The sequence below is a fragment of the Trachemys scripta genome, chromosome 1 (genome assembly GCF_013100865.1).
Source record: "Trachemys scripta elegans isolate TJP31775 chromosome 1, CAS_Tse_1.0, whole genome shotgun sequence".
Taxonomy (NCBI): Eukaryota; Metazoa; Chordata; order Testudines; family Emydidae; genus Trachemys; species Trachemys scripta.
In genome coordinates, this window is record NC_048298.1 from 113,055,299 (window position 1) to 113,069,697 (window position 14,399).

The 14,399-nt window shown below is 41.3% G+C and overlaps 1 protein-coding gene across 1 annotated transcript in view; it reads right to left on the minus strand.

Annotated features, from left to right (window-relative positions):
- The window catches only part of PLCZ1 (phospholipase C zeta 1), a 136,860-nt gene extending 130,931 nt beyond the window's left edge, over window positions 1–5,929 (minus strand). The window contains exons 1-4 of the mRNA XM_034782037.1: window positions 5,623–5,929; window positions 4,690–4,813; window positions 1,153–1,164; window positions 631–850 (exon numbers count right to left, since the gene is read on the minus strand). Coding sequence (XP_034637928.1) covers window positions 631–850; window positions 1,153–1,164; window positions 4,690–4,813; window positions 5,623–5,633 — 367 coding nt within the window. The 5' untranslated portion in view covers window positions 5,634–5,929. The remainder of the gene's footprint in view (window positions 1–630; window positions 851–1,152; window positions 1,165–4,689; window positions 4,814–5,622) is intronic.
- Window positions 5,930–14,399: the final 8,470 nt, after the last annotated feature.

Consider the following 14,399-nt stretch of genomic DNA (forward strand, 5'->3'; position numbering starts at 1 on the left):
GGACATACAGTTTTCATTTTTCACCTCTTTAGCGCATGATTCAAATTCATCTTGATTAATAAAGCAAAATGAGTTTTGATAGATTAGTTCAATCAACAATAAGTGTCACACAGTTTGACATCCAAGCACAGCAAAGGCCATTTCACATTTCTCAGGGGCCTAACAAAACATTCAGGGCTTTAACTAGCCATATTTTTCATGATCTTACATAAAATGTTTCTACACAGGAGACCTTATACAACTTTTGGACCGGTCCCGGGTACAATACTGGAGTTTGAATCACCTACCTACAAGAAATTGTATGTTCTACATTTGAGCCATATCCTGTACAAATTTATGATGAATGTATTAAAGATTTCTTGTAATAATATATCCATAGTAGTTTAAGGATCTGAACTTGAAAAACAACTAATATTATGTCCACATGCTTACTAACAGATCTCAAATTCTCTCTTTCTTTATTTAGGAAAGCAGATATTTATCTTACACAGTTTACAGCTTTTTCATAAGTTTCATAATAATTTTATAGTCAGATAAGTATTCAAAAATAAATATACATACATAAATAGTAACACAGTAAAATAAAAACTGAAAATCCAACATTTATATTATGTTAAAGATATAGTGTACCTTCTTCAATGGGTTCATACTTTGCAATAAGTTCAGAGGCAATTGCTTCATCAGCATCAATTACAAATTGTTCTTTTCTGAGAAACTCAATCAGGTTTATTACAGGTAGAATTTTGCGGTTCGGAGAATAACTGCAGAAAAGTTCATGTATTTCACTTCTGTGTGCAAGGGTTCGATAAATTGCCCTGAATTCTTCTATAGTAATAGTTCCAGTCTTCGGCTGATTACTTGTTTTCTGAAAACAAAAACGATTGAGTACAAACATACATTAAAATCACTACATTAAAATGTAAAAATGTATCATTAAAGCCATTATATCAGTGAAAACAGGGGGGAGGGATAGCTCAGTGGTTTGAGGATTGGCCTGCTAAACCCAGGGTTGTGAGTTCAATCCTTGAGGTGGCCATTTAGGGAACTGGGGTAAAAATCTGTCTGGGGATTGGTCCTGCTTTAAGCAGGGGGTTGGACTAGATGACCTCCTGAGGTCCCTTCCAACCCTGATATTCTATGATTCTTCAGTACATGGTCATGATCCTATTCTAACAAGTGATGCAGTTAGTAAATCTTAGAATTTGACCTTGCCTCTTAAAAATGTCTATTATTTTAAGTAATTAAGTTTAAATTGTATTGCATAACACAAGCTGCATATTGTCAATTGCAAAATATTTGTGTACATTTTATGTATGATTAGAATGCATGAATTCAAAACAAAATCTTGTACTGAAATATGTATTTTAATTTCATAAAACTGTACCACAAAAAAAGGTTATAATGATAGTGAAAAAGTAAATATATTCTTACACATCAACAGTTACTATTTTAAATATTTTTTTAAATACTGTAAGGCTCTATTTTAAAATTAGGAAGAGTACGCATTCCTCAAGCAAGTGAATTAAGAATGACCAAATTATCATAAGATTAAAGTCCAATGGCAGGTCACATCTAAGATTTTTTTTCAAGTTTAGAGATGTGACTTTGCTCAACTTTTAACAGACTAAGATCAGTTAAGCTTTGACCAATTATTCATACTCAGAATTTCTAAATTATACACCTGTTTTTTGTAAATGGAGCTTTTTAAATGTTAGACTATGGAGTCATTTCAATGTTTGATTATCAAAAGCCACTAGAAAATAAGAAGGGTGAAAAAAGAGGTAGAAATAAATTAGAATGACAGTAACTGAGTATCTCTGGCATATACATTTTTCAAAGACTCACCAAAATAATTTTTCTTTTACAATTTTCTAAATAATATATGGAATTCAGTTTTGCTAGTGTACATTTTTTCTCTTTATTTTTTTTAATTTATTGTTCATAAAAGGTGCCATAATGTGCTAGCACTTGTGACTGAACAAGCTCTGTTTATTTGCAAAACAAACACAGCACAGGAAATGTAAATAAAAACTTCATTGCACTACCCTCCACCAATGTGCTTCAACTCTCTTCTACAAGGATCACCACCGTGGTTGAGAGAAAGTTAGTATTATTCAGTTCTTAAGCGCTGAGACTACCATGGAGGATAGTAATTAGTGCCTAATATTATGTCAGCCATGGCGGTTAGCGCCTAGTAAAAACTGGCCTGACAAGGAAAATGACCAACTATCATTTGATAAAGATTTTTGTTCCCTACCAATCTGGGATGGATTGGAACCAATGTCCTAGAGATGAAAGATTCAATATTACATTATTAGTTCCCTCCTGAGCAATCTAGTCATTAGTGAAATAGATTTCTAAAAGTATAAACTGGCGTAAAACTAAAAATTGTATTAAGTAACCAAGATCAATGAAACAGAAAAGTATTTTGGGGGCTTCTAACAATAATCTATTAATTCCCTTCCAAACTAGTATCTATTTACTGATTGTTTGAAGGATGACTGTTCAAAAGAAATTTAATATTAGATTTACTAAAACCAATAATGAAGAAAACTTGGTACAAGAAACTAGTAATAAATTTTTAGCACTTATTGAGAAATCACAACTTCCCAGCTCCACAGAAGCATTTGGAAACTACAGTAACAGGGGCTACATAAGAACCTAGATAGAAAAATTACTACAGATTTCTATTAGAGACACATGGTGGGTGAGGTAACATCTTTTACTGGATCAATTTCTGTTGGTGAAAGAGACACAAGCTATCAAACTTAAAAGAGCTCTTCTTCAGGTCTGTGTAAGCTCAAAAGCTTGTCTCTTTCAGCAACAAAACTTGGTCCAATAAAAGATATTACCTCACCCAACATATCTCTCTAATATCCTGGGACCAACATGGCTACAACAGCACTGCAATCTATAGATTTCTATGTGTGTCTCTAGCTCCTTATCATATCTTTAGTTTTATTAATGTACCTCAACTCTTTGCTATTCAGAAAATGTAGTAAGTTTAACAAAAGGCTTTCCTGTTGAAATGAAAGCTTCAGAAAATGTATTATTCTTTAACAAACCTTAATCTCCCCATTTCTTCTGATTTTACCTAAAGTAATACGACAGAAAAAGAAATTTAAATTAAAATAAAAGGAAAGAAAAATAAAAGCAGTACGTTGGTAAAACACCTGCGTACGTGTCTCTAATACAGAATGAACTTTTTAGTCATAGCCCTTCAACTCTCTCTTCAAGAGCAATGAATTTGTAATACACCTCTACCCTGATATAACACGAATTCGGATATAATGCGCTAAAGCAGTGCTCCAGGGGGGTGGGGCTGCGCACTCCGGCGGATCAAAGCAAGTTCGATATAACGCGGTTTTACCTATAATGTGGTAAGATTTTTTGGCTCCAGAGGACAGGGTTATATCGGGGTAGAGGTGTAGTACTGTATCCAATTAGATCATTTCTATTCTAAACAGGCCACTCCTTCAAGTAATTATTCTTTTTTTAGTCTACAGTCATTCCCCTAAAATTTCTCCCCGAAAATAAAATAATAGAAAGCCCATAAAAACACTAAACACAAAATTTGCTAAGTCTCAAGAGGGTCCAAAGGGTCAGCACACTCAGGCTTTGTCAGACTGCGGCAGGAAGTAAATTCCAGAGTTGAGGGTCCTTCATCAAAAAAGCTCTGCCATCAGCCTCAGTGTTTAAATTTGGAGAGTGTTATCTTGAAATACCTTAGTTAACCTGAACTGTCATGGTGGTGTTATGATTTGAGAAGTCAGTCTTCGGGAACCAGGATCCAAGCCACATATGGCCTCATACAACAAAGTCAACACCTTAAAATAAATTAAATGAATGAAACAGCAAAAGTGTCTCATGAACACAACGTTACCATAAGTGTACACCAATATTGCCATGAATTTTGTGTTCCACAAAATATCCACTTTATAAAAAGAATGGTCACATTATTTCTAGAAAAATGTTCATAGAGTAGGAAAACATAGGAGGAATAGGAAGAGATTTTTTTCAGTACAATAATTTCAATGTTGATCATCCTACAATAGGAGCAGGTCAACCTGTTTGGAATTCGGTATTATCTACCATTCTACAAAGAAATCTACCTGTCAGGCTTTTAGAGTTATTTTAAAACTAGAGACACGTAAATGCTATTTTAAACTATGCACATTCCATTTGAAATCATTATTATTCTTGTAATAATAATGAACCCAAATCTGATTGATAGTTGTTAAATTTGACTCTTTGATATCCTACTGGTGAATTATCTTTTTGACAGTTATTAGCGTGTGTGAAATCCTAATCCTTTGCCAACTGGTGGTTGATTAGTGGTCTGTGTTAAATTAATTTGGTAGTTAATCCAATTCCTTGTAGTAAGATGTGAACATCACAAAACCAATACTCTTCTTAGTTTCATTAGAACTGATGGAGACTGAATTCTCCTCCTACCACCTAGGGATGAGCTATCCCAGAACATGTTGGGGAGGCAGTAAGAAAGAGATTGCATTGATGCTGCCTATGAGATATCCATGCTACAGATAAATACAAGACTTTTGTCCACTCAGCCGTTAATTTGGCACATTTATTTAACAAAAATATATTAAAAAAACCAACAACCAACCAGCCCCTTAGGTGTCTGGTCATTCTGAATATATTTACATCAATACATAACTATTTTCTCACCTTAAAAACATATTTTACATGAACATAATCAAAAGGGATGTTTAGCTTAATAAGTAATTTCAATGTCTTGTCTAAATTAATCTTTCCGGTTCTAAACTCATCCTGAATGATGGACAAAAACCATGTAAGGAAAAACAGGTTAAGGAAATGTATGAACACATTTAATTCGCTTTTTTTATGGGAAGATGTATTTGATTTTTAAGCGAAACATATTAGCTATTTTTCTACTATTATACTTTCTCCATTTCTGGTTCCAAATAATTAACTGAAAAATATTTATGTTATTTATTTTATTACAGTGCTGGGCTAAAGGGGTGCTGGAGGAGGAAGAGCAGCCTATAGGGAAGAAAGGCGAAAAGGAATAAGAAAGATGAAATGGCACAGACGATAAATGGGAACAGATGAGTTAAGACATCCAATGGTAGTAAACATGAAAGGGAGTATAGTAAGTGTTTAATGGGAGTAAAGAATAAAGGGGGGGGGGATTCATGGATTAAAAAAAATAGGGTAGTGGAGGAAAGCAATAAAAAGGGTAGAATAGGTGCAGGAGTGTGAAAGCAGTGGGGAGGCAGGTGTGAACGGACTAATGTGGACAGGGAGCTCACAAGGTTGAGTGACAATGAAGAAGATTTGGGTTATTAATGGGGGTGGCTAGAAGAGCTTAAGGGGTTTTCAACACAGTGTTACAGGAGGGAGGGGTGCTGGTGGGTTGCTGGGGGAAGGTGAGCTGGGCTTGCACTGTGTGTATGGGGAGGTCTCTGGCAATTGGGGGGTCTCCCTAGTGTGGGACCTGGCTGGGGAGAGTGTCACTCCACGCGGGGGGGGGGGGGTCTCTTTTGGGGGTGTGCCCCGGGGGCTTGGGGGGGGGGGGGGGGGGGGCGGGGGAGCCTGTCCCGCCCTGTCCGCGCGGCGGCGGGTCGATGACAAGGATATTTGTTCTCCATGGCGGACTCCGCATCGCCCTGCGCCTCGCCGGGGTCTGGTCACTCCGATGGTGTCAGCAGCGGCTCCCAGCGCGGCATCACCCCGGCCCGGCTCCTCTCCGGACCCCTCCTCCCGCCTCCCCACGCGTGGGGATCCCGCCCCTTCCCGACCAACCGCCCGCGCCGCTGCCCAGAGCGAAGTGGGAACCGGTCGGCGCCTCAGCGCCGGCCTGCACGCGGGGCCTGTGACGCCACAAACGGCCCGGCCACATGGGACACACCCCCTCCTCCTCGCCCTCCCGAGGCCACGCGACAGACCCGCTTCTTCCGGCCCCTCCCATCGCGCGGCCGGCCGGCGGGAGAGATCAGCTCCCCGGCCGGGCCCGGATGAAGGTGATTTTCCTGTTCCCGCGCTCACACTATATCCTGGCAACTCGATACAATTGGGCCAATTCAGCTGCCGTAGTCTGATCCCAGCCCAGGGTCTAGATCCCGCCAGAGAGTGTTGCCTTGTGTCCACCTGACCACGTGGCCCGGTCTTCTGAACCTTCCCAGCAGGGCCCTTCCTCCCTTTGCCCCATGGCTAGACCTTGCAGTGCCCTCCTCATCCCACCTGCCAGAAGCCCCAGGCTCACCGTGGGGATTTATCCCCCCTGCCATGGATCCCACTTCTTAGCCCCACCGAACCAGATGGATATTCCCAGGGTCATTTGCAGCCTTACCTACTCCGGCGTTCAAATTCCCGACAAACTCACTGTTGCTTTTTGCCCTTCCTGTGCCCTAAATCAGGGGTTTCCAAAGTGTGGAACAGGATCCCAGGGCCAGGGGTGGTACTTGATCCGCAGCTAGTATGTGCACTTGATTTTCCATCCACTCATGTCACAACAATTCTCTAAGAAGGTGGTAGGTGAATAAAGCTTTGGGAACAGCTACTCTAGATCTATCCAGAGCTCTTTCCACCTGTTCTCGCTTCAGCTGCTTTAGATTTTTGAGGGCCATTTCAGAAAACTGTTACATCATGAAAAGTTCTTGAGCTTTCCGTGATGGTGATTTTTATTGTTACTAGATTGATTATTTTCCAGTCTTTTTATTTCATTGATGCTTTATCAAAAGAGTTGGATCTTCTCTGAGTATGTTTCTGGTTATCTAAAACATTCACATTGAAGCTCTCCATAGCTGAGTTTTCAGTCTGGTATCCTAAGTTGTGGATCCCTAGCCATCTATCTTCCATGTGACAACATAAGCATGTCCATATGTTAGTAAAAAAGGGAAGCACCAGAGAAGGGGGTCAGCTTGTGAACGGGGATAGAGAGTGAGAGCTGGGACACAGCCCCTCCCCCCAACAGAGGGAGCAAGGAGAGGCAGCACAGCCAGCAGAGCCAGAAGGGAAAAAAGCAGGGCCAGAGTCTCTATTTTGCAGTTTCCGCCACGCAAAAGCGAATGTTACTGGGCATGCTCAGTTCAGGTGAGCATGCTCAGTGCACCCAAAGTAGGGAATGGGGAGAGGGAGCATTTTGTGTCATCACACCGGCCTGCCAGAGCACGGTGCTGCCATGCCACCCAACCCAGCCCGTTGGAACATGCTGTGGCTGCGCCGCCCAATCTGGCCCACCACCCGATCTGGCCGTGCTGCCCAGCCTAACGGAGCAGCTCCAGCCAGGCCAAAGACATCCTCCCCTGGCCCTCCCCTGATAAAGTGGGAAGGGATGGGATGGGGAGAGTGTGAGGGTCCCGGGCTAGGGGTGGGGTCATGTGGGGGGTGGTCACAGGGGTTACTCCCCTGACCCCCAGCTTCTCCCCCCAAAAACATTTCCCCACCAGTTGCTGTCCCGGCCCGTCAGGGTAAGCAGCTGGCACACTGGGACACTTTGTTTACTTAGGTTTACCTCCGTGCCTGCGGACACTTGAGGTAAACAAACCATCTTGCCCCACCAGCGGCGTATCCTGATGGCCCAGGAGCCAAAGTTTGCTGACCCCTGAACTATAGGGTCGGCCTATGAATGACTCATAAAAATTTTCCATTTTACTTATCCATCTTGGGGGGGGTTGGCTTATAAAGGAACCGGCTTATGATCGAGTATATACGGTAGTTTTTCATGTGCTGCCAGCAAATATTTTCCACTGTGACAATTTTTCCAAAAACTCTAGCTCTATTGAATCATTTTCTTGTGATCTCACTAATATTTCTAGATCTTTTCAGATACAACTTTAGAGCACACAGCAAAGTTCTGGATGTTACCAAGAAACTTTTTTGCTGTGACATTGTCAGGTGTTCTAAAATATTTTTAATAACAATTTTCACGTTAGCATAATATTCATGCTTTCATTTCAGGTTCACCACCACAGAAATAAACCACAATGTCCAACAAATGTGATTTGTCTAAGGAAGAGAAAGTGTGGGTCATATGCAGTCTGCTGTATCAGGCACCTCCAGGCGAATTCTACAGTGTTTTTGAAGATCTCCGTATTCTGGTCCAGGATGATGACCTAATGAGGCAAGAGGCTGCCCAGGTCTGTGCCTATCACAATAAGAACAATTTCACCTTAGTCAGAATAGAAGGAACCAATGTGCTGGTGACTCGCTACAATGACCTTGGAGGAAATCGCTTTTTTGACCCGAAAAATAAATTTTCTTTCAAATTTGATCACTTGAGTGGAATATCAAACAAATTTCAGCTCCATAGGGTAGCATGGGATGAGACAGAGTTATGGAGAACAGCCCTAAATAGTGCTTTAAAGGCTTACGTGGATAGTCACTTTCCTTCAGGGGACTGCTGTGTGTTTAGAAAAACCTTGAAAAACAGGCAGGTATTTGTGGTCTGTATTGCAGGTCATCAGTACAAACCGTTGGGTTTCTGGAATGGCCTTTGGAAAGGTGAATGGACTTTTTTCCAGATTCCAGTTATTACCCAGGTTACAGGGGCCATTCATATGCAATTACACTACTTTAAAGATGCTAACCTCCACATGACAGCCTGCAAGACTGTTGAAGAGACCTTGCATGTAATTGACCCAGCCCAGTTGGCCATAGATTTTGTGAAACTCATAGAAACTGAAGACAACAAATTTCACATTGCCATGCTGGAAAACTTCCAAGCTTTGACAGATGAAATCTGGAGAAAAAGTCTACGAAGGCAGCTCCCAGTCACTCGCACTATCATTAACTGGAATAAACTGCTGACCAATCAGAGCATAAAAGCCAATATTTCCAGTCGTGAGATGCCACTGAGTTTACTGAAGTACACGGTTTGAGTAAAATATAGCCCAAATAAAACTAACAATCACTGTGGAAAGTGGATTTATTTATTCATTTGGCATATTTCTGGGCGTCTATGCGGAATATAGAGCCTTTTACCACAAAGTTGCCATTTTGAACCTAATCCAGTTCAGTAATGACTAAAAGTTATTACTGTTTGATGTTTTTCTTAATGCAGGGATTTTCTCGCCTTTTTCTGATTCAGCTACCACTGGCCACTGTCAGAGATAGGATAGTATCAGAGGGGTAGCTGTGTTAATCTGTATCCACAAGAACAACGAGGAGTCCAGTGGCACCTTAAAGACTAACAGATTTATTTGGGCATAAGCTTTTGTGCGTAACCCCCCCACACACACTTCTTCATATGCATGGAGTGAAAATTACAGATGCAGGCATAAGAATACTGACACATGAAGAGAAGGGAGTTACCTTACAAGTGGAGAACCAGAATTGGCCTTGTTAACACTGGTTCTCCACTTGTAAGGTAACTCCCTTCTCTTCATGTGTTGGTATATTTATGCCTGCATCTGTAATTTTCACTCCATGCATCTGAAGAAGTGGGGTTTTTTACCCACGAAAGCTTATGCCCAAATAAATCTGTTAGTCTTTAAGGTGCCAGAGACAGGATATTGCCTAGATGGATCACTTGTCTGATCCAATATGGAAAGTCATATTTCTATGTATTTTTCACCGGTTTTAAATTGACTTGCATTTTTAAATGAAAATAATTGAATTTAATCTCACATTTTATGTTAACTTTCCTTTTGGGGCTTTTGGTAATGCTTGTTTAATAAGGATATTAAGGGACAAATAAGAGATTTTCAGAATAGCATTGAAACCCAAGAAGTTCAACCTTCAAGTTTTGTTCACGTATATCAATATTTATCTAGAGAAAAGATATTCATAATGCAGTCACGTAAACTAAGGGAGACATGGAAACAGGAGGCATAAACCTATTACAGTTAAGGTTGGAACTGTGCCAGATCCCACCAGGGATGTGTCATAGTATTCAAGAAGAAACTTTAATACCTGTCGGCATGGGATTGCAGAATACATGAAGCTGGGCCACCTCCTCTCTCAGTTTTGACAATTGAATTATAACTAGGGCTGTCAAGCAATTACAAATATTAATCGCGATTAATCGCACGATTTAAAAAATTAATCGCGATTAATCACGCTGTTAATAATAGAATGCCATTTATTTAAATATTTTTGGATATTTTCTACAATTTCAAATATATTGATTTCAATTACAACACAGAATACAAAGTATACAGTGCTCAATTTATATTTATTTTTATTACAAATATTAGCACTGTAGAAAACAAAAGCAATAGTATTTTTCAGTTCACCTAATACTAGTACTGTAGTGCAATCTCTTTATCATGAAAGTTGAACTTACAAATGTAGAATTATGTACAAAAAATAGCTGCATTCAAAAATAAAACAATGTAAAACTTTAGAGCCTACAAGTCTACTCAGTCTTACTTCAGCCAATTGCTCAGACAAACAAGTTTGGTTGCAATTTGCAGGAGATAATGTTTCCCACTTCTTGTTTACAATGTCACCTGAAAGTGAGAACAGGCATTCACATGGCACAGTTGTAGCCAGCATCGCAAGATATTTACATGCCAGATGCACTAAAGATTCATAGGTCCCTTCATGCTTCAACTACCCTGATGATTGATTCTGCTTGATAACGATCCAAAGGAGAGCAGACTGACGCATGTTCATTTTCATCATCTGAGTCAGATGCCACCAGCAGAAGGTTGATTTTCTTTTTTGATGGTTCGGGTTGTGTAGTTTCCTCATTTGAGTGTTGCTCTTTTAAGACTTCTGAAAGCATGCTCCACACCTCGTCCCACTCAGATTTTGGATGGCACTTCAGATTCTTAAACCTTGGGTTGAGTGCTGTAGCTATTTTCGGAAATCTCACATTGGTACCTTTTTTGCGTGTTGTCAAATCTGCTGTGGAAGTGTTCTTAAAACGAATATGTGCTGGGTCACCATCCAAGACTGCTGTATCATGAAATATATGGCAAAATGCGGGTAAAACAGAACAGGAGACATACAATTCTCCCCCAAGGTATTCAGTAACAAATTTAATTAACACATTATTTTTTTAACGAGCATCACCAGCATGGAAGCATGTCCTCTTGAATGGTGGCTGAAGCATGAAGGGGCATACGAATGTTTAGCATATCTGGCACATAAATACCTTGCAACGCCGGCTACAAAAGTGCCATATGAATACCTGTTCTCACTGTCAAGTGACATTGTAAATAAGAAGCAGGCAGCAGCATCTTCCGTAAATGTAAAGAAACTTGTTTGTCTTAGCGATTGGCTGAACAAAAAGTAGGACTAAGTGGACTTGAAGGCTCTATAAAGTTTTACATTGTTTTGTTTTTGAGTTCAATTATGTAACAAAAAAATCTACATTTGTAAGTTACACTTTCACGATAAAGAGATTGCACTACAGTACTTGTATGAGGTGAATTGAAAAATACCATTTCTTTTGTTTATCATTTTTACAGTGCAAATATTTGTAATCAAAAATAATAATATAAAGTGAGCACTGTACACTTTGTATTGTGTATTGTAATATAAAACAATATATTTGAAAATATAGAAAAACATCCAAAATATTTAATAAATGTCAATTGGTATTCTATTGTTTAACAGTATGATTAATCGTGATTAATTTTTTTGAGTTAACCGTATGAGTTAACTGCGATTAATCAACAGTCCTAATTATAACTGATTACTAAAAATAATGAGTGACTTATCCACATCTGATTTCATACTAACTGTGGGCAGCTTACTATCATCAGAGGGTATGGTCCCACCAACACCAAGGCTAACAAGATAATTTACCAGCAACTGCAGGCAATCTTCAATAAAACTCTGAGAAGAGATGTCATCGTGATTGTGGGCAACTTTAAAGTGGAGGCAGGAAAGTATAATGACATCTGGGAAAGTACATTTGGTATCAGGCAGATGAACAGGAATGGGCAGCGACTGCTGGAATTTGCAGCTGCCAATGACGTGGTGATTGCTGCCCTTCTCTTTCATCACTCAAAGATTCATAAGCAGACCTGGTATAGCCCAGATGGTTTCACCAGCACTGTTATTGATCATGTCCTTATTAATAGTCATTGGCAGTCATGGATGTGTGAGTTCACAGAGATGCTGAACTTCACACTGACTTCTGCTGACAAAAGTGTACTTCCGACTTCAAAGAATAGACAACCAGTTAATGGGCTGAAATTAGTCCAGTTCAACAAAAAGATCTTAATACAACAAACAATCAGATGGCTTTCTGTTCTGAACTGCGTAAGGCCATCGAAGCACTAAAGAATGAAATGTCACTCCTTCTGTCATCTGATGAGGAATGGTGTTGTTTCAGGTCATCAGTGCTGACCACTGCCAGCTCAGTGCTGGAGCCTCAGCTCTTCAGACATTATCCAGGGATCAGTGAGGAGACACAGGTTTTCCGATGCTTAACATCGTCCGGTGGGGGTGTATGCAGATGCTGTTCTGACTGGATGTAATGTCAGTTGCGTGGGAGCAATGAAGATGGACACTGAACTGTACCAGAGATGACTTGGCTACCTCTAGGGCGGATAACATCTGAGGGGCGTGCTGCTTAGCCTTAAATAAGTTCCTGTTGCCAGGCATATTAGAAGGTCAGGTGACCCCTACCTTTCCCACCTTTGCAAGAAAAGGCGCCAAACTAGGCAACAAGAAGGACACTAAATATGGAGGAACAACAACAATTCCTTGAATCCAAGATGGCTAACTGAGGGTAAAATAGCAAAACAGAAAAATTCCCTACACTGGAGCTAAGAAAAAAGCAAGGCTACAATTTGAGGATTCAATGACATGTTTGTTGAGAGCAAAGGAAAAGCTGAATGGGTTTGATTTCAGTATGTCATCAAGTCATTGTGTGAGAAAGATAAGTAATCCTGATGTTTGTCTCAGGCAGTGAGTTTAGAAAGGCTGCTGCCTAGCACTAGTGCTGCTCTATTCTGCTTTGTGGTGTTTGTAGAGGAAGGTGGCATCAGGATGTCCAGTAAAGAATTAGGATGGCAGTATAGCAAGGTGGAGTGGCCTCCCTCTGATGCTGACAGGGAGGAACCACTCCCTGCCTCCTGGTGAGTGAAGCCAGGCCAGGCCTGGCCCTCATGTCAGAAACAGAGGGATGGAACAGGAAGTATAAGAAACGGGGCCTCCAGCTCAGTTGAGAGGGAGCCAGGGAAGGAGTCAAATGCTGGTGCCTTGCTGCTGGCCCCTGAACCAGGGACCGAGCTGTGTCAACCCCTGCCTCCTCAGGAATACTCGGAGGAGCTGCTGCAAGGTGAATACCCCAAGGAACTGCTGGCTGCCAAGAACCCAGAGGAGCCTGAGGGTCCATGAGCAACAAAGCCCTATGAACAGGTTGGGGTAGGAAATAGCTCAGGGAAACCAAACACTAGTCCAGCTGTGTTGCTGAAACCATGATCAACTCGTTTCGGCAGGATCCCCACTGACCCAGTAGCAGGATTCCCGGCCACTGTTAGGGCCCTGCGCTGGGACCCAATGGAGTAGGGTGGGCCTGGGTCCCCCTGCTGCCAACCTCCAGCAGCCTACCCACCTTAGGCTGGATGGCCTGTGCTTGCCTGCCTTTGCGCTGCCCTGGCCATGGAGCCAGGCCATAGACTGTTTGCTGTCTGCCCAGCCAGGGATCCGGGCCACAGCCTGCCTTGGCTGTCTTCCCCAGTCAGAGAACCTGAGTCTGACTATTATTGGGTCTATCTACTGTTGATCAGCTCTCAGCCGCTTTGTGGTGTAGCAAGGCGGAGTGGCCTCCCTCTGACGCTAACTGGGAGGAACCACTCCAAGCCACTACAGGCAGCATCAGCCAGAGTCTGCAAGATCAGTTACGAAGATCATTTCAAGATAATCCTCAATTGTCCATCATCTACAGTTCCCCTTCCATTTAAAGAGGGGCAGGAAGTTCTGGTAGAGCCACCTTCCTTCAAGCAAGAAGAGATCCAGATCACAGTCCATAAACAGAAGTCTGAGGAGGCTCCAGGAGTTTGTAACATTACTCTTGAGTTCCTGAAGACAGGTAAGAGTATTGTTGTACTGTGGCTGCCAGACTGTCCCAGACCATCTGGTGTACTAGTATCAGCTCTGATGACTGGATGAAGGGGTTATTCTGCCTCTGTTCAAAAGACTAATGTAGCAATTCTAGAGGTATTATGATGTTGTCAGTCCCACGAAAAGTCTTCACTTCAGTGGTAGTGTTTCAAATCAATGATGCATTTTGTGGCAAAAGCCAAGATTCTCAGTGTGGCTTTAGATCTAGTCATTCCACTAACAATCAGCTCTTTACCGTGAGAGAGTTTTTTAGAAGTTGGCTGAATTTCATAAATCATGTGAGCACTTTTTATAGATTTCCATCAGACTTTTGAGTCAGTGCATAGAGCAAGTTTATGGGATCTGTGCTGCATCTTGGCATCTCGTAAAGATAGTGTCATTGATAAAAG